This window comes from Vulpes vulpes, chromosome 3 (genome assembly GCF_048418805.1).
Source record: "Vulpes vulpes isolate BD-2025 chromosome 3, VulVul3, whole genome shotgun sequence".
NCBI classification, from domain to species: Eukaryota; Metazoa; Chordata; class Mammalia; order Carnivora; family Canidae; genus Vulpes; species Vulpes vulpes.
In genome coordinates, this window is record NC_132782.1 from 118763536 (window position 1) to 118790694 (window position 27159).

Here is a 27159-nt window from a genome sequence, read left to right on the forward strand (position 1 = left end):
ACCAAAACTCCTGGGTACAAGTGACTCTGCAGAAAACAGGGCTGGCTCCCTTTTGCTGTCTATTTTTTGGGACATGTGGCCAGTAATCACAGGTTTGGACTCATTTTCTTAAAAGTACTTGGGAACTACTACCACCCGAATACTTGGAGATGTACATTCTTGAAAGGCAGCCCCCAACTGTTCTGTGGCTGGAGGAAGCTGAAAGTTTAGCTGGGTCTCCTGCTTCCTTTGTGCTGTCTCATGTCAAGGCATCATCCAATTTTCTACAGGCTTGGGGATAGACTGAAGAAGCGGCCTGAGGGATTTCCTCATAGCTTTGATGCCACGAGGGACCATGCTGTGTTTTCCTTGGTGTGCGGGGGGTGCCTCTGTGTGTGTTTCTCCCCATCTGCCCTCAGAGAGGAAAGCATAGCTGCTATCGCGTTTCTCTCCTTGAGGGTCAGCTGCATGGGCTGCCCTCTGAAGCCCCTGTTTGCCTTACCTACCCAGCCCTTTTCTGACTTCTGCTAATCCTGCACTAGTTCTCAGTACTGGAGGGCCTTGCCTTCTCAGTACTATTTTTCCATTCTTTCCAGCTTGAGTGCTAAATGCTTCCCAGAGGTCCCAGACTTTGGCGAGGGTTGTTGGCCATGTGGCTCTCATGTCAGCCTTAGCGGACCCTGACCTGCTCCAGGAAGTTCTTTAATTCTAGGACAGAAAGACCATAGCAGCCCATACCGTATCTTGGGGTCAGTCCATCTTTCTTTAATTATTCTCCTGAATGTACACCCCCCCTTCAATCCAGATCTACATAACTTTGGTTACTTTCCTGTTTGTGCCCTGATTCTAGTGCCTAAATTTGGTCTTTAAGCATGAACCCCTCAGTGGTTCTCTTGTCCACTCTAGAATTCAGCGCATCAACTCTCAGGCTGTTCACCTGAGCAAATCCTTGCTTTACCGCCACTCATTCCTTTGAACACTAATCGCTTCTCTCCTACTTGAATAAAAGTTTTCAGTTGTATCTGCTCTGGAATGGGGACTCTGGGTAGCCACCTTCTTCTTATTTCCAGTTATTGTGTTTTACTCTCAAAGCTGTTCTGGGACTGCTTTCACACGGTTCTCCAAGCTGTGTGCGTGTTCTTCCCTCCACGAATTATCCATGTGTGAGTCTGGTCTTTTCACTTTATGGCAAACTTGTAGAAGATGGATATCTTCATGATGCATAAATTTCACAGGCCCTAGAATATTCCAAACCACTTCAAAAACCTTTACTATTTGTTTTGTCATGGGAGTGTTAATAACGAATATGCCTTTCCCTTTAACAAGTGTATTTAATGTTTTAAAGTTTTTGCTTTTTTGGGGGAGTAGGTTTTGGTTTTGATAAATATTAGCTTCAATTCATGCGAAATTTATATTGAAATCCTGTTCAATTTATACTTCTGCATGGAGTTTAGCATAAAACAGACTTGAAATGCAAAGGATAAGATGTTGATTAAAAAATGATTTTTCATATATAATCACCACAGAATTTGAAGAGGAAATCCTTATGAGGCTTGTCAGATTATCTTTCAAATTTCTTCTTTTGTTCCCTGATATTGCTTTGTAGCAGTATCATCTCCATCTCCACATGCTTATAAAACACATTAATTCAGCAGCAAACTTCATATTATCAGACACAATTTAAAATGAGCTACAAGAACTTAAATTCCCCATGCCAGCTCAGCATTCCTAATTCATGTCATCTTCAGCGTTTGAGTTTAGGGTACAGATTTATTGGACCAGAGAATGAGAAAATCCAAATTTTCTAGAACTTGTGCCTTATGTGGAATAGCTAACACAGTGGGACATGTCTTGCTGTTTAATCCTGAATGTTGAGAGTCTCTCTTTCCCTTTCTCACTCACTCAATATCAAGGGGATGAACAATATATTTTAATGAAAGAATTGAAGTAAAGCAGGATAATCCAAATTAACTGGAGATCTGTGATTGTCGGAGTAGATAAATTCATTGTTGTATTCCCAGTGTTAGAAAGTGACTGGCATGTAATAGGCACTCAATTAATTTGTTGAATGTATGACTAAACAAACAAATTTTAATATGCTTATTAAATTCTCATTGATTCAGGATATGGTGAGGGCTAGGTCATTATTTTGTTCTACCTTTAATGAGGCCTCTGGGTTTTCCGCTACATGTTTGTCACTTATGTCAATGATAATAAGAGTAGATTTATTATCTAACATTTGTATAATGCTTTTTGTTTAATAAAATTTAGTAAGATATACATATATGTCTTTTTATTTTCAGGACAAATCTGAGTGATACAACAGGTACCCAAAAATGGTGATCCTCCTTCCTTCTCCCACTCCTGAACCATACCTTCTCTAGTAGGGATGACAGATGTAATTCTTTGATTAGTAAGGAGACTAAAAAGATATATGTCCAAAAACCACACATCAAGTTGGTAACAAAAACCCAAATTACTTGTAGCCTGACATTTTTTCCAGTTTAAATGTATTACAGATTTAACTGACTTAACATTTCATTCAATAATTTCCTTGACATGTCACAGAAATTCAGTGATGGATGTATATTTAAAATTACTCTAAAGTCAATGTTTGATGAAATAAAGAAGTGCAATATAGAATAGATAAGAAAATACTATTTTTCAGAGCCAAGAATTGCCTTATTTTTATTGGTATTTTGAAACTGTTTATTCATTTCCTTAGATAAAAGACTGTACGTGATTTGAAATATAAAAATAAGATTTGGATGTGATTTATAAATCTCTTTTCTGTTTTCATTTCTTTTATGAATCTTTATGAATAGGTGAAGGTGTCCCTTTTGAACTCTATTTTTTTAACTTGGATTTTGGAGGACCTATTTATTGTTCGTTTCATTGTCCTTTCCAATAACCAGCAGCATAATGAATGTGCTGTGGTCATTGAGGAAACAAATTATGAAAAAACAGGGATTTAGGATGGTTTACAGAAAAATTGTGTGAATAAGTTTCTTTGTAGCTAATTTGGTGGATTTAATTTCACAAGATAGGATATTCTGAAATTTTTTGTGATAACAAAAGAAAGGAAAAACCTTTTTTTTTTTTTTTGAAAAACCTTTTAATGAAACTCTTAAAGTTGTATCTTACAGGAAAGCCTACATTGGAGTAATAAAATGATAGATCTTATTTTGATTTTTGACCAAGACTACTTGGCTTAAATGTTTTCATAGAACTGGAGAATTTAGAAGCACATGAGACATTACAAAAACAACCTGGATGTGCTATTCTGATATTCTTGAACATTTAGTTGGTCAGTCTCAGAGTATACAAAATACTTTACTAAATTAGACCCCTTTTCCAGCTTTGCTCAGTGATCTGTCCTACATATTGAGGACTGAGTTGGGACATGGGGTTTCTTTTTTTTTTAATATTTTATTTATTTATTCATGATAGACAGAGAGAGAGAGTGGCAGAGACACAGGCGGAGGGAGAAGCAGACTCCTGGCCAGGAGCCCGACGTGGGACTCGATCCTGGGACTCCAGGATCGCTCTCTGGGCCAAAGGCAGGTGCCAAACCACTGAGCCACTCAGGGATCCCCAGGGACATGGGGTTTCTAATTCATACAGCTTTAGGTCTCTTTTGAGCTGAAGAATTTGTATTTTTCTGATCTATCCTTAGTCCTCATGGAGAAAGGAATTTATATAAGCTAATGTCAATTGAGATAATAATCACTTTTTGTTTTGGAAATTTCTTCTAAATTATAAGAACTGCTACCTCTACATCTAGTACTTGGAAGATTTGGCACAGATGTTTGTCTTATCTATAAATAATTTACATATATTTGAAATTATTAACTCTTAAATTTGAAAGATACTTGGCTAGCTAAAGCTTGGTATCTAACTTTAGGCATATGAAGGCTGGTTTAAGTGATGATATGGGGATGGAATAGATACTGTTAGCCCCCTCTCCCCACATGCAGAATTGCTTTCGCTGAGTTGTACTTTCGAATGATGTCCTGGGCTCATATCAAGAAGTAGAATAGGCAGGTGCACATTTGTATTTATGAGGATGTTGTTGAAGACATTGGCTACGTATCACACATCACACCCCTTTTATAAAAACCTGTCAGTGTGATTTTTCTTACAAAGTATTGCCAGGAAAATTTGTTGTTTTGTTGTTCTTCTTTTGTTTTTGTTTTTTCACTTTTTACCAGTTTAACCAGATATTTTTAAATTTATTTAAATTCAATTAATTAACATATACTATTGGTTTCAGAGGTGGAGTTTAGTGATTCATCTGTCTTATATAATACCCAGTGCTCATTACATCACATGCCCTCCTTAATGTCCATCACCCACTTACCCCCTCCCATCCAGTGACCCTCAGTTTGTTTCCTATGATTAATAAGAGTCTCTTATGTTTTGTTTCCCTCTCTGATTTTGTCTTTTTATTTTTTCTCTCTTCCTCTGTGATCCTCTATTTTGTTTCTTAAATTCCACATGAGTAAGATCATACAATAATTGTCTTTAGCTGATTGACTTATTACGCTTAGCATAACGTCCTGTAGTTCTATCCACATCGTTGCAAATGGCAAGATTTCATTTTTGATGGCTGAGTAGTATTCTATTGTATATATGTACCACATCTTCTTTATCCAGTCATCCGTCAGTGAACATCTGGGCTCTTTCCATAATTTGGCTATTGTGGACATTGCTGCCATAAGCATTGGGGTGCAGGTGCCCCTTCAGATCACTGCGTTTGTATATTTGGAGTAAATACCCAGTATTCGCAATTGCTGGGTTATAAGGTACCTCTACTTTCAACTTTATGAGGAACCTCCATACTGTTTTCCACAATGGCTATACAGGCTTGCATTCCTCCCAACAGTGTACAAGAGTTTCCCTTTTCCTACGTCCTCACCAACATTTGTTTCCTGAGTTGTTAATTTTAGCCATTCTGACTGGCATGAGGTGGTATCTCATTGTGGTTTTGATTTGTATTTCCTTGATGCCCAGTGATGTGGAGCGTTTGTGTGTGTGTGTGTGTGTGTGTGTGTGTGTGTGTGTGTGTCTGTTGGCCATTTGTATGTCTTCTTTAGAGAAATGTTTGTTCATGTCTTCTTCCCATTTATTGATTGGATTTGTTCTGTGGGTGTTGAGTTTGATAAGTTCTTTATAGATTTTGGATACTAACCCTTTATCTGATATGGCATTTGTAGGTATCTTCTATTCTGTCAGTTGTCTTTTGGTTTTGTCGACTATTTCCTTTGCTGTACAAAAGCTTTTTATCTTGATGAAGTGCCAATAGTTCATTTTTTGCTTTTGTTTCCCTTGTCTTTGGAGACCTGTCTAGTAAGAAGTTGCTGTGGCTGAGGTCACAAAGTTGCTGCCTGTGTTCTCTTCTTGGACTTTGATGGATTCTTGTCTCACATTTAGGTCTTTCATTCATTTTGAGTCTATTTTTGTGTATGGTGTGAGGAAATGGTCCAATTTCATTCTTCTGTGTGTTGCTGTCCAATTTTCCCAACACCATTTGTTGAAGAGACTGTATTTTTTCCATTGGATATTGTTTTTTGTTTTGTCATAGATTAGTTGACCATAGAGTTGAGGGCCCATTTCTGGGTTCTCTATTCTGTTCCATTGATCTATGTGTCTGTTTTTTTGTGCCAGGACCATAATGCCTTGATGATTACAGCTTTGTAATAGAGCTTGAAGTCTAGAATTGTGATGCTACCAGTTTTAGTTTTCTTTTTCAACATTCCTCCAGCTATTGGTTTTTTTTTTCTAGTTCCATACAAATTTTAGAATTGTTTGTTCCAACTCTGTGACATAAGATGATGGTGTTTTGTTTTGTTTTTAAAAATTTTATTTATTTATCCGACACACAGTACATGGCAGGCAGAGGGAGAGGAAGAACCAGGTTCCCCGCTAAGCAGAAAGCCAGATATGGGATCATGACCTGAGCTGAAGGCAGACACTTAACCGATTGAGCCACCCAGGTGCCCCCAGTTGATGGTATTTTCATAGGGATTGAGTTGAATGTATAGATTGCTCTATGTAGCATAGACATTTTAACAATATTTGTTCTTCCAATCCATGAGCCTGGAACATTTTTTCTATTTCTTTTTGTCTTCCTCATTACTTTCATGAGTGTTCTATAGTTTTCTGAGTACAGATGCTTTGTTAGGTTTATTCCTAGGTATCTTATTGTTTGTTCCATAGGTGCAGTGCATGGAACATTTTTTCCATTTCTTTATGTCTTTTTCAGTTACTTTCATGAGTGTTCTATAGTTTTCTGAGTACAGATGCTTTGCCTTTTTGGTTAGGTTTATTCCTAGGTATCTTATGGTTTGGGGTGCAAATGGAATTGGCTCCTTAAGTTCCCTTTCTTCCATCTCATTGTTGGTGTATAGAAATGCCACGGGTTTCTGTGCTTTGATTTCATATCCTGCCATTTTGCTCATTCCTGTATGAGTTCTCCCAATTTTGGGATGGAGTCTTTTGGTTTTCCATATTGAATATCATGTCATTTGCAAAGAGAGAGAGTTTGACTTCTTCTTTGCCAATCCAAATGCCTTTTATTTTTGTTGTTGTTGTTGTTTGATCGCTGAGGCTAGGAATTCTAGTACTATGTTGAACAGCAGTCGTGACAGTGGACACACCCCTTCCATGTTCCTGACCTTAGGGGAAAAGCTCTAAGTTTTTCCCCATTGAGAATGATATTTGCTGTGGGCTTTTTGTAATGGCTTTTATGATACTGAGGTATGTTCCCTCTATCCCTACACTATGAAGAGTTTTAATCAAGAAAGGATGCTGTACTTTGTCAAATGCTTTCCTGCATCTATTGAGAGGATTGTATGGTTCTTGTCCTTTCTTTTATTAATGTAATGTATCACACTGATTGATTTCCAAATGTTGAACCACCCTTGCAGCCCACTTGGTCATGGTGAATAATTCTTTTAGTGTTGGATCCTTTTTGCTAGCGTTTTGGTGAGATTTTTGCATCCATGTTCATCAGGGATATTGGTCTGTAATTCTCCTTTTTGGTAGGGTCTTTGTCTGGTTTGGGGATCAAAGTAATGCTGACCTCATAGGAAGGGTTTGGAAGTTTTCCTTCCATTTATATTTTTTAAAACAGCTTTAGAAGAATAGGCATTAATTGTTTAAATATTTGGTGGAATTCCCCTGGGAAGCCATCAGGCCGTGGGCTCTTGTTTGTTGGGAGATTTTTGATGACTGCCGCAGTTTCCGTGTTGGTTATGGATCTGTTCAGGTTTTCTATTTCTTCCTGTTTTAGTTTTGGTAGTTTATACATCTCTAGGAATGCGTCCATTTCTTCCAGATTGCCCACTCTGTTGGCCTATAGTTGCTCATAATATGTTCTTGTAATTGTTTACATTTCTTTAGTGTTGGGTATGATCTCTCTTTCCTTCATGATTTTATTTATTTAGGTCCTTTCTCTTCCTTTTCAGATAAGTCTGGTCAGGGCTTTATCAATCTTATTAATTCTTTTAAGGAATCTGCTCTTAGTTTCATTGATCTGTTTTACTGTTCTTTGGGTTTCTGTTTCATTGATTTCTGCTCTAATCTTTATTATTTCTCTTTCCCATGCTAGGTTTAGGCTTTATTTGCTATTCTTCAGCTCCTTTAGGTGTAAGATGAGGTTGTGTATTTGAGACCTTTTTGTTTCTTCAGAAAGTCTTGTATTGCTATATACTTCTCTTTCTCTCTCTTTTTCTCAGCTTCTTCATTCTTCATCATATTCTTCAGTCTCTTAGGACTGACTTTGCTGCATCCCAAAGGTTTTGAATACTTGTGTTTTCATTTCCATTTGCTTGCATGAATTTTTTAAATTCTTCTTTAATTTCCTGGTTAGGCCATTCATTCTTTAGTAGAATGCTCTTTAGCCTCCATGTATTTGAGATCTTTCCAAATTTCCTCTTGTGCTTGAATTCTAGTTTCAAAGCATTGTGGTCTGAAAATATGCAAGGAATGATCTCAGTCTTTTGGTACTGATTGAGACCTGATTTGTCACCCAGTATGTGATCTGTCCTGGAGAATGTTCCTCACACAGTCAAGAAGAATGTGTTCTGTTGCTTTAGGATGGAATGTTCTGAATATATCTGTGAAGTCCATCTGGTCCAGTGTGTGATTCAGAGACCTAGTTTCCTTGTTGATCTTCTGCTTAGATTATCTGTCCATTGCAGTGAATGGGGTATTAAAGTCCCCTGCTATTTTTGTATTAATATAAATATGTTTCTTTAATTTTGTTATTAATTGGCTTATATAATTGGCTGTTCCCATATTAGAGGCATAAGTATTTACAATTGTTAGATCTTGTTGGATAGACTCTAATTAGGATATAGTGTCCTTCCTCATCTCATTACAGTCTTTGGTTTAAAATCTAATTTATCTGATATAAAGATCACCACCTCAACTTTCTTTTGATGGCCATTAGCATGATAAATGGTTTTCTGTGCCCTCATTTTAAATCTGGAGGTGTCTTTGGGTCTAACATGAGTCTCTTGCAGGTACCATATTAATGGGGCTTGCTTTTTTTATCCAGTCTCATACCCTGTGTCTTTTGATTGGGGCATTTAGCTCATGTATATTCAGAGTACCTATTGAGAGATATGAATTTAGTATCATTGTATTACCTGTAAAGACACTGTTTCTGTATATTGTCTTTGTTCTTTTCCGATCTATATTACTTTTGGGCTCTCTCTTCACGTAAAGGATCCCTTTTAATATTTCTTGTAGGGCAGTTTGGTGATCACAAATTCTTTTAGTTTCTATTTGTCCTGGAAGCTTTTTATCTATTTTAAATGACATTCTCATTTGATAAAGTATTCTTGGCTGCATGTTTTTCTCATTTAGCACCCTGAATATATTATGCCATTCCTTTCTGGCCTGCCAGGTCTCTGTGGATAAGTCTGCTGCAAATCCAATGTTTCTACCCTTGTAGGTTACAGACCTCTTGTCCCAAGCTGCTTTTAGGATTTTCTCTTTGTCTCTGAGATTTGAAAGTTTCACTATTATGTGTGAGGGTATTGATCTGTATCATTTTATTGATTTTTGAGGAAGGATTTTCTGTCCTCCTGGACTTGAATGCCTGTTTCTTTCCCCAGATTAGGGAAGTTCTCTGCTATAATTTGCTTCAGTATACCTTCTGTCCTCCAGTCTCTCTTTCCTCTTCTTCTGGGATCCCAATTATTCTATATTGTTTTGCTTTATGGTATCACTTATCTCTCAAATTCTATCCTCGTGATCCAGTAGTTGTTTATCTCTCTTTTTCTCAGCTTTTTTATTCATCATTTTGTCTTTTATATCACGAATTGTCTTCTGCTTCATTTATCCTAGCAGTTAGAGCTTCCTTTTTTGATTGTATCTCATTAATAGCCTTTTTAAAATTCCAAATTGATTAGATTTTAGTTCTTTTATTTCTCCAGAAAGGGATTCTCTAGTGTCTTCTATACTTTTTTCAAGCCCAGCTAGTATCTTTATAATCACTTTTCTAAACTCTAGTTCTGACATCTTACTTATGTCCATAATGATTAGGCCTCTGGCAGTCAGTACTGCCTCTTGTTCTCTTTTTTGAGGTGAGTTTTTCCATCTTGTCACTCTGTCCAGAGAAGAACAGATGAACGAGAGAAAAGACAGTAAATTGGCAACAAGTACCCCAGACTAATATACACTAAAAAAATCAGAAAAGACCCAAAACCAGAAAAAAAAATTTAAAGAAGAATATAATCAGACACGTGAACAGAGTAGAGTAATACACTGGATCTGGTGTGTATTTCGGTCTATTTGTTAAAAAACTAGATCCCAAAATTTAACAAAAGAAAAATTATATATGAAGAACAAAAAGTAAATACAATAAAAGGATAGAGTGTAACTATAAAAATGAAAATTAAAAGTAAAAAAAAAAAGGAAAAGAGCAATAATACACTATATCCTGAGTGTATTTTGGTCAGTTTGTTAGAAGAAACAACACCTCAAAATTGTAAAGAAAGAAATACGTGCAAAAATGAAATTAAATACATTAACAGGATAGAATGTAACTGTAAAGATGAAAGTTTAAAAAGACTTTAACAAAGCAAAAAAGAATGAAGAAAAGAAAAATGCAAATATGATTAGACAGGTGAAGACAGAGCCATACACTAGACTCTGGCTGTATTTTGATATTTTAGGAACTGCATCCCAAAATCGTAAAGAAAGGAAAACTTACATATATACAAAAATAAAATTAAATACATGAATGTATAGCATTTACCTATCAAATGAAAATCAAAGATTTTTTTAAAAGTTGATTAAATAAGAAATTGGTTGCAAAAGGAAAGAGAAAATTAAAATTGAAAAGCAAATCTTGGGGAAAAACCTAAATTCTCTAAGTATTCTTCGAAACGCCGCGTTTCTGCGGTGTTGAGTGATCCCTGACCTTGGCCTTGCGGGGCCTCCCCGCTGCTCCTGGGGCGGGGGCTGCTGCGGGGCTCGGGCGCCCTCGCCTTCGGTCCCGCAGAACTGCCCGGCGCCCAGCAGCATGATCTCTGCTTCCCCGGAGGCCTCCTGCGCGGCCCTGAGGGCGGGGTGAGCCCAGAGCTCGCCCGGGAAAGGCCCCCGGCCCAGGCCTGCCTGGGCTCCGGCCGCCCGCGCCCTCCCCTCCCGGCCGCGCCCTGCGGAGGCCTGCAGGCGCTCCCACGGCCTCCACACCCCCCCAACACCCCGCCGGCCTTCCGGGTCCCGCCTCCATCCCCCCCACCTGGCCGACCCTGCTCCCCGCCCTGCTCCCCGCCCCTCTCCCCTGCCCTCCTGGACTCTCTCCTGCCAGGAAAGCCTACGATTTTCTTTAGGAGCTTGATTTTCCTCTTTGCTTTGGTTTCTGCGAAACTTAGTACTACGTTTGTAGTCTCTAACCATCAGTTGTCTTTGGGATGCATTTTCTACATCTTCATCTTCATCTTCCTCTTTTTTTTTTTTTAAGACTTTATTTATTTATTCATGAGAGACACGCAGAGAGAAAGGCAGAGACACAGGCAGAGGGAGAAGCAGGCTCCATGCAGGGAGCCCGACGTGGGACTCGATCCCTGGTCCCCGGCATCACGCCCCGGGCCAAAGGCAGACGCTCAACCGCTGAGCCACCCGGGCTGCCCTCGTCTTACTCTTACATCTTTAATCTCCTTTTGACATCCTTTCAAACTTCAGCACATCTGTTGAATGCCTGTTTATGCTAGGCACCACGCGTGATGCTAGGAATACAGAGATAAATACGATCTGAGACAAACAACTCTGACCTCATGGAGCTTATAGTATTTTGGGGGGAAAGAAATATTAATAAAATCCGCATGCATTATAGATCTAAAAAAGGATATTGTTACAAGTATAGTGAGGGAACATTACATGCTGTGAGACTCTCTAATGGTCCTAATTTCTCTTTTCCTATATATGTTACGTCCCCTGTAGTAACAGACACACACACACACATATATATGTGTACATAATGTTTATGGTAAAACTTTATACTTCTATTTTCTTTTTTTAAATTTGGTTTTAATTTTCAAGATTTTATTTATTCATGAGAGTCACAAAGAAAGGCAGAGACACAAAGGGAGAAGCAGGCTCTTTGTGGGGAGTCCCATGCAGGACTCCATCCCAGGCCCCCAGGATCATAACCTGAGACAAAGGCAAACACTGAACCACTGAGCCACCCAGGCGTCCCTAAACTTCTATTTTCTTGAAAAACCTCTTCCTCAATAAGATTAAATGGCTGATTATTCTTCCGTTATATGGAAGTACCACATTATATTTGCCCAGTATTTTATCCATTGGACATTTAATTTATTTACAGCTATTAACTATTATAAACAAATTGTGCTAATTTTCACTTTTTTGAAAGCCAAGTTTTCCTAGTGGGTGATATATTAGCAAGAAAAAGAAATATATCCCACCCCCACATTCGAGAATTTTGTGTAGAATCCTATTTAGTCAAGGATAGAGGATCTTACTGATAATAGGAACAAATAGCATAACTCAGCTAGCTTTCCTTGGGCCTACCAGTTACTCTGTCTGCATAGGGCAACATCTTGCCTGTTTCAGAAAATTCAATCCTGCTATAGCCTTCTGCTTTTATACTCGAGGCTGACTTACCATTTTGAAGCACTAACAATCTGTGTGCTTCCATTTAAGGAAATATTTACAGATGATGAGCTCTTTTGGTTCTTAGACTAAATGCAGTCTCACAAAGATCACATCCTTAAGGGGGGGTGGGGGTGGGAAGGGAAGAACAAAGCAATTAGTGTCCAGGAATGACTATTTCCAAAACATTGTGTTTGCTGTCGCCTTGACATTCTGGAGCATGCATATCTGATCTCTACATTTACTGATGATGTCGAATAGTTTATCACTGGCTTTTCAATCAGTTGTTTTTCTCTACCAATTTCTTGGTCATATCCTTTGCCAACTTTTCTGTGGGTCAGATTTATCATTGTACTATCACTGATTTGTAATGGCTCCTTTTATACCAAGAATATTTTCACATATGTTGCAAACACTTAATTCTGTTTGTCTTCGATTTTTAATTGCCTTGTGATATTTTTAGCATAGTGATTAAGAGCAGAGGCTTTGTGATAAATCTTTGCCTCAGATCCTATTCAGTGACATATTATGTGTACTTTAGTCAAGTTGCTTGTAAATATTCTTGGGGTTATTCCTGTTCTTTTCATCTCAAGAAAGAGAAGATGTAAGGAATATACTCAATAATGCATGGTCACTATAGAAACTTTGGAAAACAGATAACTTTAAAATTAAAAAAAATCATGCATAATGCCTTTACCTGTTCTCATTTTCATATATGTATATTAGCAAGCAGTTATGTGTTATGTTAATCACAGTTATGGATGCAGTTTAGTAACAGTTTATTCTCCTATAATATATTGCAAATATCTTTCTGGGCTAATATGTATGTTCCCTTTTTCATTTCTAATTGTTGTATGGTATTCCATTGCATAGATGTGTTATAATTTCTGTTTCCTTAATAAGTAGAATTTTATGTCAAAGGATCATAAATCTTTAAGGTTAGTTTTTGGCTATTTCTGTAACTTCATCCACATTGGGTATTATCTGTTTTATCTTTTTCATTTGTACCAGTTTGATATGTGAAATGATACCTTATTTAAATTTGCATTAATTTTAATTAAATAAGCATGTTTTGTGTTTATTGATTTCTTTTTTTTAATACATTGCCCTGTTGATTCTTTGCTAATTTTTCAATTGGGGTGTTTGTTTTTTTTCTTACAGATTTTCAAGAGTATTTATATATTGCAAGGAACATTAATCCTTTAGCATACATATTACGGATTTTTTTCCTACTTTCTGTTTTTTTTTTATTGCTTTTGATTAAAGAAAAATTTTGGGTTTTTAAAAATAAATCCATCTGTCTTTATTTTTTACATTTAAAGATTATATAGTCATCAATATTTTCTTTAAGTGTTTTTGTTTTCTTAAAACATATTTCAGGTTGAAGTGTAGAAATAAGCTACACAAGAGCAGAAGTTTTGTCCATCTTATTCCTCACTGCTACCTGCGTTCATGGCAATCATAGGCATATAATACTTATTGTCAAATAATATCAATCTTTATCTAGACTTTATATCCTTTAAAATAGGTGATGGTAGTGAAATTACCCTTTTCAAAAAGCTGGGAATGCATTTTCTGAAATGCATTTAGAATTTATTTTTTCTTTGTCTGGAACATTCTTCCTTTCACCTCTGAATTCCTGATTATCTTTAGATCTCAATGCGAACATTGTTTCTGTAGGAAAGCCTTCTGTGATAATCCGTTTACAAGGTCATATTCCAAGTTGTAAGTTTTCCTAACACTATCTGACACACTTGTAATTTCATAGTTGTTTATGGAATTATTTAGATATTTATTTCCCATTAGCACAAACAACAGAAACTTTACCTGATCTGCTCATCATTGTACCTCACTGCCTACATAGTATGTATTTAATAAGTTTTTAATCTTTTGAGCAGATAAATAGTAAGTGAACAAACTGTCACAAAAATCACATACCGCATTTATGCACTTGCTTAGTCCCCTGCAAGACTTTATCTTCTCTATTTTTGATCTTATTGTCAGTCCCAACAGATTTAATAATGTACCTTTAAAAAACATTTTAGTATCTCAGATAATGATGAGACACTCTCTGTAACACACTCTCTGTAACAATTTGTCTTAGCTTAAAAATTTTCCCGATGATCTTCATACATTTATTCACCCAGTTGAATTTTATAATCGTTTCTCAAGGTAAAAAAAGAAATCTGTGTGTGTGTGTGTGTGTATGTTTGTGTATTGGTATGTTGGTGTTTGTTGGTTTGGGGGAAAGAATTGTTTTAACTTTATAAATTAACCTGAGAGATTGTATACTTACATTAAAAATGCAAGCTTCTTATTCAGCAGTTTGGAGAGGTAGCTTTTATTTACTTGAATATTTTTGATTTTCCTCAGTTAACTTTTAAATTTTATTCATCTAGAACATTTCGTGCCGGGAAAGAGTAAACTTGGCAGGTTTGGGTCCATGTCTTTAAAAGAGTCTGCTTAGAGGGTTGTCCCTTAGCTGGTATCTGGGAATTTAGGCTTTGAAATGGCCCCTGTGATGCCATGCAGTAAGGTTATCTGGTGTGCCAAGGGTACCGAATTTCATTGTGCCAGCCTACCTAGACTTTTTTTTTTTTTTAACCATATGGTTTATAGTGAGCATCTATTTTCCTTCTGGGATTTTTTAATATTTGTGAAAAGTGATCTGATTATGATGGCAGAGAATGCCTATGTGACCAACCTGTGAAAATCCTTGAACTTTGAGTCTCAAGGAATTTTGCTGGGTGAAAACATTATCCACACGTTCCTGCATTTCACTGTTGGAGAACATTGGAAGCCTAGAGAAATGCTTTTCCAGACACCCCCTGATGTCTTTTCTTATTAGTTTTATCAGTTTGCATTTCTTCTTTGGGTTTTTCCCAGTTGTCCCAACAATGTCTTTTTTATTTACTGACATTTATTTTTATTATATCTATATTTATTTATTTTTAATATATGTAATATATATTATTTATTTTCATCATATACATACCAATATACATTTATTTTTGTCATATTACATTGATCAGATCTTCCAGAGCAATGCTGAATAATACAATTCACTTAAGCAAAGTTTGCTTAACTTCAGTAGGATAGTGATAGTGTTTAAAATTAAGTATGTTTTGGGATTCCTGGGTGGCGCAGTGGTTTAGCGCCTGCCTTTGGCCCAGGGTGCGATCCTGGAGACCCGGGATCGAATCCCACGTCGGGCTCCCGGTGCATGGAGCCTGCCTCTCCCTCTGCCTATGTCTCTGCCTCTCTCTCTCTCTCTCTCTCAATCTCTCTCTGTGACTATCATAAATAAGTAAAAATTAAAAAAAATTTTAAAAAAATTAAGTATGTTTTCTATTGTCTTTAGCTTGATACTCTTTAATATGTGAAGGAAGTATCCCTCAACATCTGGTTTATTTAGAATTTCATCAGAAACACATGCCACATTTTATTAAATGTCTTTTTTGGCATCTGTTGAGGTAATCAACAGATTTATTTAAAAATCTTATTTAAAAAGAGGCATGCTATAACCAAATATCCTGAAGATGGGAGTCTCCCACTTTAAATGTTAATCTCATCCAAAATATGCCCTCACAGAAACACCAGGAAGTATGTTTGACCAAAAATCTGGGAATCCCATGGCCAGTCAAGTCGACACATAAATTTAATCATGACAGTGTCACGGATGTAGTAAACCTACCTTAGCCACCATTCTCGAGAACACTTGATACTCATTTCAGAACTTTCGATCTCCTTTTTCCCCCAAACTGGCATCACTTTCTCCTTTTCCTTCATCTACCAAACACCGCTTGTTCTCCTGACTTGCTCCAATGATCTTTGTATTTCTTTTGTCTTTAATTATGTTTTGTGTAGGTGTTTCTTGGATGTGAGCTTTTGTTTCTTTAACTCAGTGGATGATTTTCTACTTTTTCCCTTTTCTCTTTTCACTCTAAGTAGAGGATACTTAAAATATAGCTAGTGGCCTTTATTTATTCAACAATGATATATATTAAATATGAGGCACTGAAATAAGTCCTGACAATATAAACATGAATAGCATGGAGCTAGTTTTCTGGTAGTGAGAAGCAGGTAATAAATGGTTATAACATAATGTAGTACTGCACTAGAGGACTGGAAAAGTACTTTGGGAACCCAGATGAAATGATAATCGTTATCTTTTATCATGTGGACTCACAGAGGATTTTATCAAAGGAGTCACATTTTTATCTGGTCCAAAATGAGTAACCAGGCAAGTTAGCAGCTGCAGGCTGAGGGAAACATTTTAGACTGAGTGAATGGACTACAAAAGTGCAGAGTTATGGACAAGAAGAACGTGTTTAGGAAATGTGACAAGGTCTGTGTACCAACAATGTATACCTGTGACTTATGAGGGTTTGGGGAAGAAGAGGCCTGCAAGAGGCATCCTAGAACTTAAAACATGTTGTATGCCATGCTAGACATTGTGGCTTTATCCCTGTAGGCAGTAGAAACTGGCAGAAGCCTTCACCGGAGGGAGTGACCGATTCTTACTTTTCAAGAGAATTCTGGGAATACTCTGGAAGATGGCCTTCAGTCGGGAGAGAAAGTAGAAAATGGAAAAATTAAGGAGGTCATTGTAACAATTTAGCTGAGAGATTCTGAGTGCTTGGTTTAGGTAATGAAGAGGGAGAATGGAACCTGAATTTTTGAGGAGGTATTTTTAAAGTTGAATCAACAGAAGTTCATTATAGTTTCAGGGAAGGAGAAATTGGAGCAGAGGAGGGGTTGACGGAGAATGAATATGGAGAAGGTATGAGGAAGAGGGAAAAATTCATTGCAACTCTTAAGTTCCCAGGTTAGAAGATGGAGTGAATGTATATTCATGGATTAAAATCAGAATCCAGGGGGATCCCTGGGTGGCTCAGTGGTTTAGTGCCTGCCTTTGGCCCAGGGTGTGATCCTGGAGACCCTGGATCGAGTCCCACGTCAGGCTCCCGGCATGGAGCCTGCTTCTCCCTCTGCCTGTGTCTCTGCCTCTCTCTCTATGTCTGTCATGAATAAACAGATAAAATCTTTAAAGAAAAAAAAATCAGAATCCAGTATGTTAGGAAAGGTGTAGAATTGAGTTTTGTATGTGCTGCATTTGAGGTGCCTGTGGAGCCCCTGGGAATGCAGATCTGGAGAATGGAGAAGGGACTCAGGCTACAGGGAGGCACATGGTCCTCAGTTTGGTGCCAACCATGAAACCCGGTGAGAAGAGGCAAGAAGTTAGAGTATGTGTAAAGTTAAAAGGAGGTGTAAGAGTGCTGACATACTTTGCCTTGTAAATATTTGATTGATTATTTGTATTACTAATGGACTCATATGAAGCAAAAGAAATGGCAACATTTTCCTGAGAAATCTGCAAGATTCCATTCAAGTTCTCACAAGTAAACTGTCTGTCATATATCAAAACAGGTTACTTAGGTGGAATCCTCTGTGTAGAGCTGCGTGACTGAGCAAGTGAGCTAACCTATATTTGACCCTCAGTTCTCATCTATAGATAACCCAGCCCCATATGGTCTTGCTGTGTTCACTCTTGCTTCACTGCAAGGAATGCTCTTTATAGTGGTCACAGAGATTTTTTCTTTTTCTTTGTCAACTAATGTGACATTAATCCCTGTGTAAGATCTCACCTCTTTCCTTGGCCCCTGCCAACCTCTCTTACCTCATCATCTCTTACATCTCTTCTCTTTACTTTGTCTCCTCAGCTCTGGCTGAGGGATCCTTCTTTCTGTTCAGGCCTTAGGGTCTGTGTATATGGTAGGTACTTAATATGAAATGAACGAATGACTGACTGCCTTCTAGGTTTGCTGTGAACAATAAATGTGAAAAAAATACGAAGAGCCTATTATGTGCCTGGTGCATTAAAAGTATGAAACAAATGCCACTTTTGATCATTCTTGTCCTTGTGTTACCTACCTATAATCCTGATATTTCTCCATATTTTTTTTAATTCTAATTTACCTTTCCAACTCTTTCCAACCAGCCAATTTACTGTCTTCGGTTTTTACATCCTCACAGGCTATAGTCCATGTGTGCTGACATTTCTCTTCATTTGGCACTTGATATGATTTTATCTGATTCTCTGGACTTTTTCATATGTGTATTCTCCTGGGCAACCCTATTTCTTATTGTGCTTAACTCATTATATATGGATTCCTGGTCTTAGAGGACACTGAGCATATAACAGCCTTCCTGCATGAAATTCTCAGGAGAATGGGAATCCTCCAGGGACTATGTCCCAGGACTACCAAGGGATTCTTACAACTCATAAAGTACTCTTCCTACTACATTGTTATTATTATTATTTGTAAAGATTTTATTTATTTATTCATGATAGACATAGAGAGAGAGAGAGAGGCAGACACAGGCAGAGGGAGAAGCAGGCTCCATGCCGGGAGCCTGACGTGGGACTTGATCCCGAGACTCCAGGATCGCGCCCTGCACCAAAGGTAGGCACTAAACCGCTGAGCCACCCAGGGATCCCCCACTACTACATTATTATTTTGTGAATTTGGAATCAGGAATTTGTTAATAGTAGCCAATACTTACTGAACACTAACTCTGGGCCAGGCAAAGTCCTAAAAACACTTTACATAAAATAGGTAACTTTATGGTTTTGATTTTATGAGTAGTCCTTATACTTACTGACTTATCAAGGGTCAGGCTGTTAGTGACTTGCAAGTTAGGATTTAGGCCTGGGTGGTCTAATTTCAGATTCCTACCAAAAGTATAGTTGACTATACTTTTGTATTCTGTAGTGCTCCAGGAGCAGTTCCAGAGTCATAGGATTTTTATCTTTTAGTGTTTAATTTTAAAAAATAATATGCAGCTATAGTTTTTTTTTTTTTTAATTCCAACATTTCTTCCCTACCATTCTACTTCACCATTTGGAGCCTAATTTCATGTAGGACAACCAGTGTTAACAATATTTTCAGATTTTTTTCTTTATTATGTCTTTTTTTCTTTTTTCTTTTTTTCTTCTTTTTTTAACCTCCGAGTGATTCTCCTCTCAGCTTTTTGTCTTCTAAAAATCCAACTTAGGGGCACCCTAGTGGCTCAGCCGGTTAGCCATCTGCCTTTGGCTCAGGTCACCATCCCAGGGTCCTGGGGTCGAGCCCCATGTTGGGCTCCCTGCTCAGCAGGAAGTCTCCTTCTCCCTCTCCTTCTGCTGCTCTCACTGCTTGTGCTCTCTCTCTGTCAAATAAATAAATAAAATCTTTTTTTAAAAGTCAGCTTATCCCTCATTAGTTGGGGAAAGTAATAGATGGTCAAAAGATTGGCTGTCTATTACCTGAGTTGATCCTTAGAGAAAGGTATTCTATCTCTGTCCCAGACAAGCTTCTAAAATTAATTAAACTCTTACTTGTTTGGGACCCATTTACATTTCTGAAGGAGACCTACTTCTATTCTACAACTCGAGGCTGATGAATTCTTCAAGTTCCCAGGACTGAAGCTGTGATTTGACAATCCATGTGTGACTGTATCACCTTGATGTTCAGAAAAAAGCAGGCCTTCCTGGCTAAGGAAGTAGGGTGTGATGCTCTTTCCAGTGCATGGCTTTATGGACTCAAGAATCTTGTGAAGACAGTTTTGTTTTAGATCCTTATGTTTTCTCTACTTCTCTGTTCATGAAGAACTATAATTTTTAATCAGGAATACAAAAATACTGCTGTGGAAGTGGCCATGCTTTTCAGCATGCAGCAGAGCATTTTCCTAAAAAGTGAGGTCACCAGAAGCATGGAGCAGAGAAATCCCAGATGGCACTAATATTTGATTTCATTTTTAGCACGCTCATATTCAGCAGATGGATTGGAAGGCTGACCTCTCTGACACTTCTGCATCACTGCCTGCTACTCCAATTGCTTTTGCGAATGTTTTTTCATAAGGCTTCTCCTGGTACCTCAGAGATTGATGCCTGGTCGCCCGCCTGTGTTATGCTTCATTACACCAAGGCTCTGTGTGGTTGAGAGTTGCTGTATTCTATAAAAGGGGAAATCCTAGCTCATCAGTATCTCAAACTTTTCCTACACTCTCTCAAATTGCTTATAGCATGTTGAAGAGCATCATCTTAGCTTCCTCCATATACCTCTGATCTATATCAGTTTTTTTTAGTTCTTTTCTAATTTTTCTGCTTTCTTCTGTGACATAGGTAAATTACGAGTAATATAAAAAATCTTCTAGAAATGGCTAAATTGACGATTTCCAACAATCTTATTATATTAAGGTGAATATTGTTGAGTTCCATCTCGCAGAGAGGCAGAGAGGACAGACCTGGACTAGAGTGCCTGACTCTGCCATTTCCCTTAGACTTTAGTATTAGCCTCAATTTCCTTGTTTGTAAATTAGTGATATTCTTAGTGCTGAGTAGTCAGGATTGCCATGAAGGTTAAAGTAACAAATGTTGTTTGGTCATCATAATATTGGCACAAAATCACTTTGGTTATGTTATTTTTTGCTTAATCTTATGTCAGTGATGATAGTTTGCATTTTGCTTTATGTTTTCTTTTGCACATGCAGGTAATAAAAATAAAATATAAAAAATATAAAAGTAAAATATAAAATTTATTTGGATTACAAGGAAAGCAAATTGTTAAGGAGGAAGTTTTTACTGACCAGACGATGTTTTGTTGCAAAACTTTTTATAAAATTATTTTCACTTTTATAGGTCATGACATCATCCACATACCTATTTAGAGATGGCTTCTGTGGGAATGAAGCATCCTCTGCCCCTCCCTCCCGTCCGCTCCATCTAGTTTATATTTCAGTGATGGCGGCTAGAGAAACTATCACACAGCATGAATATCCACCAGGTTTTTGTGTTTTTCCTGGCAGGTTGACCTATGTGGCCATTCTGTAATGTTCTCAGGGAATCCTCAATTCTGAGGAGGATTAGTTTGCTTAAATCCTTATGTGTTGCTGCTTTGCACACAGCCAGATTTTGGTATATATTTTAATGCAAAGCCTACTTTTGGCTTAGAGAACATTGCATATTTAATAGCCTTTTTGCTTGAATCAGATCTCTACCCAATGTGATGTTGATGAATTTAGGTTTTAGATGATTAAACTGCTATTTGGTTGTGTAACTTTCTTTAGGAAGTTACTTTTTACCCCTTTTTATAGATCAAACATAAGGCCAGACTATGCAGACTCCAATTTCCATGAGTTCAAGATGCACACCTTCAATCGGGTTACATCCTGCAAAGTCTGCCAGATGCTCTTGAGGTAAGCTCGCACGGTCCCGTGTTTCAGTTTAAAGGAGCTGGTATAATTGCTCCATGTTTCTGACTTTTCTAATATCCCAGCCAAAATGTTTGGAAGTGGGGAGATTGCCTTGACAGTTTTGAGTCCACAGACCTTTCCTCAGCCTTGTGCCTGGATCCTTCCTTTGGAACCCCAGGAAACCCTCTCCCTCTGCTAAAAGACTTTGCAAAGCACTGTGTTCCCCTGTTTTCTTTCTTTTGTGATTCCATATAGGCAGATTTTAACACCTTTTAACATAATCACTCTCTAATTTTACCTTTCAGAGGAACATTTTATCAAGGCTATTTATGTTTTAAGTGTGGCGCGAGAGCACACAAAGAATGTTTGGGAAGAGTAGACAATTGTGGCAGAGTTAATTCTGCTGGTAAGTCATGTTTATTGTTGTGATTCTGCTTTTAATTAGGATATAAAACTTGATAAACATAATTAAGGTCTAATTTACTCTCAATATGTGTTTATTATGACATCTCTGCTTTTGAAACTATCATTTATAAGGACAATTTAAAAATTGTTCAAAATTCCTGTGACTTTTACACATACCTGGGAGGCAGAGGCCTTCAAGGGGCGTTTGGGAGGTTTTGTGCCACTTATTTCATTCAGCCCAGCCCCTGAATCTCACTAATGCTGTACAAACATAGCCAAAGCACACAAATGAAAGGACAAAAATAGAAAAAAATATTTTTCACTTCTATCTTAAGTCCTTAAATTTCTCCCTTGTTCTCTTAAATATTCAGCTCAGAAATGCTAATGATGCCAGAAGTAAACATCACACAGACTAATTCATGAATTAATGAATTGAATACATTGTCATTTTACAGCATTTAACGGAGAGCATATATCCTTTGGATTTTATGTAAATATTTTCCCCCTTCGTTTTTGAAAATAATGCTCCATGACTGTTACATGAGCCAGTTGCTAAGACTATTGGCAATTATGCATTCAATAGCCTTTTGCCTCTTTCTGCTCCTCTTGGGCTCTCTTCCTCCTCTTTCTTTTCTGTGCTCTTTATTCTTTCTCTTTCTTCTTCTTTCTCTTTGTCCTTTTCCCCTGAGTTTCTCTTGTGTTTTATCAATAAGACCTTTCAAAATCAGTAAAACTTTTTGAACAGAAGAAAGGGATCTTTAACAGCTTGAGTTCAAAAGGTAGCCATGTCAACCTTTGATTTTCCCAAAGGAAAAGGTGGACATTGAATTATTTTGGATAATATGAAGAAGAGTGAAACAGAATAATAGCTCATTTCAGAGCTGAGTTCAGAAAATGGGCAATTGTAGAAAAGGTGTGAACCCCAGTAGAGGACTGGGATCACAGCACATTCCTCTCACTCTGCTCCTTCAGTAGATGGTTTTTAAGGTTCCCATGAGCCATGAGCTCCCCATGCCAGGAATGGGTTAGTTGGAAGGATCCTGGGTTAGTTGAGCACCTGCACTGGGCTCTCTGCCAGGCCCTTCTGCACAAACTCGTTCAGTCCTCAGGGCAGCAGTTCCCATTTTCTGTTGGGAGACAGACTGTTCACACAATTGACGCAAAGTCTGCTAAGACAAGGAGACAAGATTAGCACCCACTAATGTTTCTGAAGGTCAGAGACAGTTTACAAAGTTGTAAAATATAAAAGAAATGTTATCTATTATTATTGTTATTCTTCAATTGTCCACCTGATACAGTTATACAGTTTATCATTTAAATTTTTGTTGTTCTGTCTTTATTTGGCCCAACCTTTCATGTCTTTGAGGACAATTAATATGTTCATGGTAGGGCATTCTTTTTTTTTTTTATTAACTACCCCCCCCCCCAGCCCTGTCTTAGGAGTTTGTCTGTGAGAAATGTGAAGTGATCTCATAGTTGGCATGGTTCTTGCGTTCTACTGGAAGAGTCCAAGAGAGTAGTTGAGAGTTAAGCAGAAATGGTGGAAAATCTCACTCTGCCCTTTGCTAGCTGCACAAGCTTGGGGGTGTTACTTAAGCATTCTGAGGTTTTGTTTATTCTTCTGTAAAATGGAAATTAGAGGATTATCATGAGGATCAAATGAAATAATGTTGATGCTTAGCACAGTGCCTAGGCACGATAAAAATTCAGTGCTTTAATCCATGGTGCTGTGATGAGAAGCATAGGTTTTTGTTTTTTTAAAGGGATGGGTATAATCTGTATCTTTGCTGTTGTTTTTATGATGTGAAGCAAATGTGGATAGAAGAAATGTGAACACCAAACTTTGCAGTGATAAAAATGATGGATGCGAAAGGACTTTAAATTTTTAACTTTTACTTGAAAAAAGTTAATAGGAAACAGTTGGGAATTCCTGGTCAGGCAGATAAAAAAGCGGTGCATTACCTATTCCCAAGTCATCATTCCACTGTGCTCCAGCCTTCAGTGAGTAACTCTGGATCAGGAGACTGTGTGTGATGGCAGTAAAGCCCGAAACATCTGGAGTCTTGGTCTGGTTTGAATCCCTCTCCACAGCTTACTCACTGGGTGACACTGGGACCAGTTACTTAAACTTCCTATGTCTTAGTTGTTTTTTTTTTTTTTTCCCCCTTCTAAAGTAGAGGATAATAATAATGCCTGTAGCCTTTACATGTTTATTTTCTTAAAACAAGTGCAAAGTACCAGGTACCATTCCAAGTATATTTCTGCCATCAACTCATTTAGTCCTGTGCAAATCCTTTATAGTTGGAATTACTGCCATTCTTATCTTACATATAAGAACCCAAGGCACAGAGAAGTAAGTAACTTGCCTTAGTTGCCTAATCAATAGAGCAAAGATGCAAATCCAGGCCGTCCAACTCCTGAATTTGTTCTTTACCTCTGAGTTCTGCTCCCAGTCCTGTGAAGTAGCTATGAGGATCTATGGAAATGTCTTGAACGCATAGTACCTGACCCTTAGAAACAACCGTGGTAAAATCATGAGTTTGGTTTTCTCTGAGAATGAAAGAGATTTTCTAATTCTTACTTACTTATTTTTATTTTTATTTTTTTTAGCAAAAACATGTCAATTCAATTAAATTAGTAACTACCAAATGTGTTTAGATTTCAGTCCTTTGAAGTGCTGTGAGAAATTCAGGACTCTCTGGGACCATGTCTGCCCTTTCCCCGTGGAATGTCTGAGAGCTGGAAGATTTTGGCACCCACCTTCAGTTCTAGGACTTTTTATTTTAAGATGAAGAAACTGAGTCATAAAAGCATGAAAATAAAGTAACTAAAAATAAGGCTATTATGCCCTGCAGATTATAGATAACACTTACTTAGATATCATTTATTACAAGCAACCTCATTCTCTAAACTGTTAGGGAATTCACTATAAAGTAGGAAAGAACATTTTTAAACCTCTGGCTAGATTTACTTCTTGGAGTTTTGAACATAGTTCCCTCGCCCTCTTGATTCTCTGCCTTACATCTGGTGGTGGCCTCCATCCTCCTATTTTACATATCTATGTCTATTTCTCTCCCTTTCTGCCCTTTCTGCCCTTTCCTGCCCAAGATTTTAAAAAACTGATGGCATTGAGTGCACATAGTCTGTTAATTAGTGGTATGAAGTAGGAAGAACCTGCCCAGGCGGCTTCCCTGTTTTGCCTCCAGATTAGGATTTTCTGGGTGGCCCTTAGTAGTAAGGGGCCTTGCCTACTTCTCGCTGTCAGCACTCCTCTCCCACACTCCTAAACATATGCCCACTCAACATTGGAAGTTATGACATCCAGTCCTTGAACTCACCTGTTCCCGCACTGCTGTGGGTAAAGTGTGAGTTTAAGCTTGGCAGAGCTGATGTGAGTGTGGTAAGAGAGGCAGGATTTTGAGCACGTGGGCAAGCTAGCCTTGATGGGTGTTTTCCAGGCCAGCAGAGAACCGACACTGGCTTATGTTGTACACAGTCCTCTGTTTGAGGGTCAGGACCTGGATGCAGTGAGAGCTGCTTGCACTAGTTCAGCAGTGTTGTTTTCCATAACTGGTATGACATTTGGGAAAATGTGGAGGGTAGAGGAGGAGGAGGGCAGGAGGAAGAAAAAGCTATATCGGGGCCTGGAGACATAGTTCCCTGGGGTGGGCCTTTTTCTGGCTGAGAATGTCCCATCAGTTCAGGAAAACTTGACTTGGGGGGTGGGATCAGCTAAATTCAAAGCAAGAGAATAGTATTGATTTAAGGAAAACTCAAATGCTTACATAATCCAGGTTCCCACATAAAATTGTATCCTAGGTGACTTGAGATTGACCTCCACTTTATAGAACTTTTTAGCTCTGTTGCCTAACACAGTCCAACTATATTCTCAGGAGACAAAAAGAGATTCCAATCAACTCAGAGTGAGTCAGGAGTCTACTTGTGGTCCAGAAAGCTGTGTCTCGTTGGAATGGTTACACTATAAACATTGGGTAGTCGGGGTAGAAGGCAGTTCCAGAAAGTGGAGCATGCCAATATCACTCAACATTGGTCCAGATAGAGAAGAGGGACTAGTTGAACAAAATGACACAGTAACCCAAGGCCTAGATGAAGGTGAGAGAATCTTCCATTCTACCTTCTAATTGTCAAATGCACTGGTCATCACATTGCAGGCCTCACCTAATTTGACCTTTCTCTTTTATTCGGCACTATTAACCACTCTCCTTACCCCTCTCCTTAACATCCTGCCATAGCCTCCATGCCATCCTTTGGATGCCTGATTAATTTCCCTGGCATTAACTATATCCTACACCTAGGTAGATAAGTCACCAGTTCCACGTAAGGCTTTTCTCTTGAACTTTGGATTCAAAATGTCTATCTTCTTCTCTCATATCCCTTCCCAGGTGTCCTGCAGTGACCTCAAATTTCACATATCTAAAACCAACCTCATTAGTCACTAACACAAACTTCCTCCATCTTAGTTAAAGGTCCAACATCCATACACTCATCCGAACCTGGGTGTCAGCCTTGATTTACCCACCTCTCTCATCGTCATTCACTTACCTGGTTTTCTTAGTTCTCCTCTGAAGGCTCTCTAGAAACCACTGATACGGTATTGCTATAGATTAAAAAAATAAAATTAAAATCTCGATTTCACTTGTTTGGGTGACAACAGAAGTTTCCTAACTCCTGCAGTTATTATACTCTTATTATTACTCTTCCTTGTATGATTTCCAACATGATTTTTATGAAAATCAATTCTGATGATGTGATTCTATTGCTGCTGTACTTTCTATTCCTTACAGAATAATGCCCAAACTTGAATTAAACTGGAGCCTCTCACTGATAAGAACCATACTTAACTGATACTCTGTTCCCTGGGAAGCCATGGTAGATGGATGAGTGAGTAGACGGACTGACAAACACACGGACAGATTAATGAGTAGAAGTGCAGCACCAGGGTTCCTGGGCTCAGAGGATCACTGTAGTGTTAGACCCAGAAGCAGGAGGCTGTGGGAGATTGGACCGGTTTTGATTCTGCCCTTGTAGACCAGAGCCCGACTAGATATAGGATAAGTGAAATAAAAATCTTACCTGAAGCCCTGCCTTGTACTTTAAGAATGAAAGATGGGAGACTTGGCACACCCTTTGCATTCCTTTCTGGTATTTATGCAAGGAAGGGCTCCTGCCCTAAGCATCAACCATCAGCCTTTTTTTAAATTTTAATTTTATATGTATATAAAATTATATATATATTATATATTTTTTAAGAATTTATTTATTCATAAGAGACAGAGAGAGAGAGGCAGAGACACAGGCAGAGGGAGAAGCAGGCTCTCAGCAATGAGCCTGTTGTGGGACTTGATCCCAGGAGCCTAGGTTAGGTTATTAAGTTATCAAGAAAAAGAA

The 27159-nt window shown here is 38.1% G+C and overlaps 1 protein-coding gene across 6 annotated transcripts in view; it reads left to right on the forward strand.

Moving 5' to 3' along the window:
* VAV3 (vav guanine nucleotide exchange factor 3) overlaps positions 1-27159 on the forward strand; it is a 439091-nt gene that overhangs the window by 289419 nt on the left and 122513 nt on the right. For all 6 annotated transcript variants that reach the window (XM_072754465.1, XM_072754466.1, XM_025996323.2 and 3 more), the window contains 2 exons: positions 21247-21348; positions 21651-21751. In XM_072754465.1, the coding sequence (XP_072610566.1) occupies positions 21247-21348; positions 21651-21751 (203 nt within the window). The remainder of the gene's footprint in view (positions 1-21246; positions 21349-21650; positions 21752-27159) is intronic.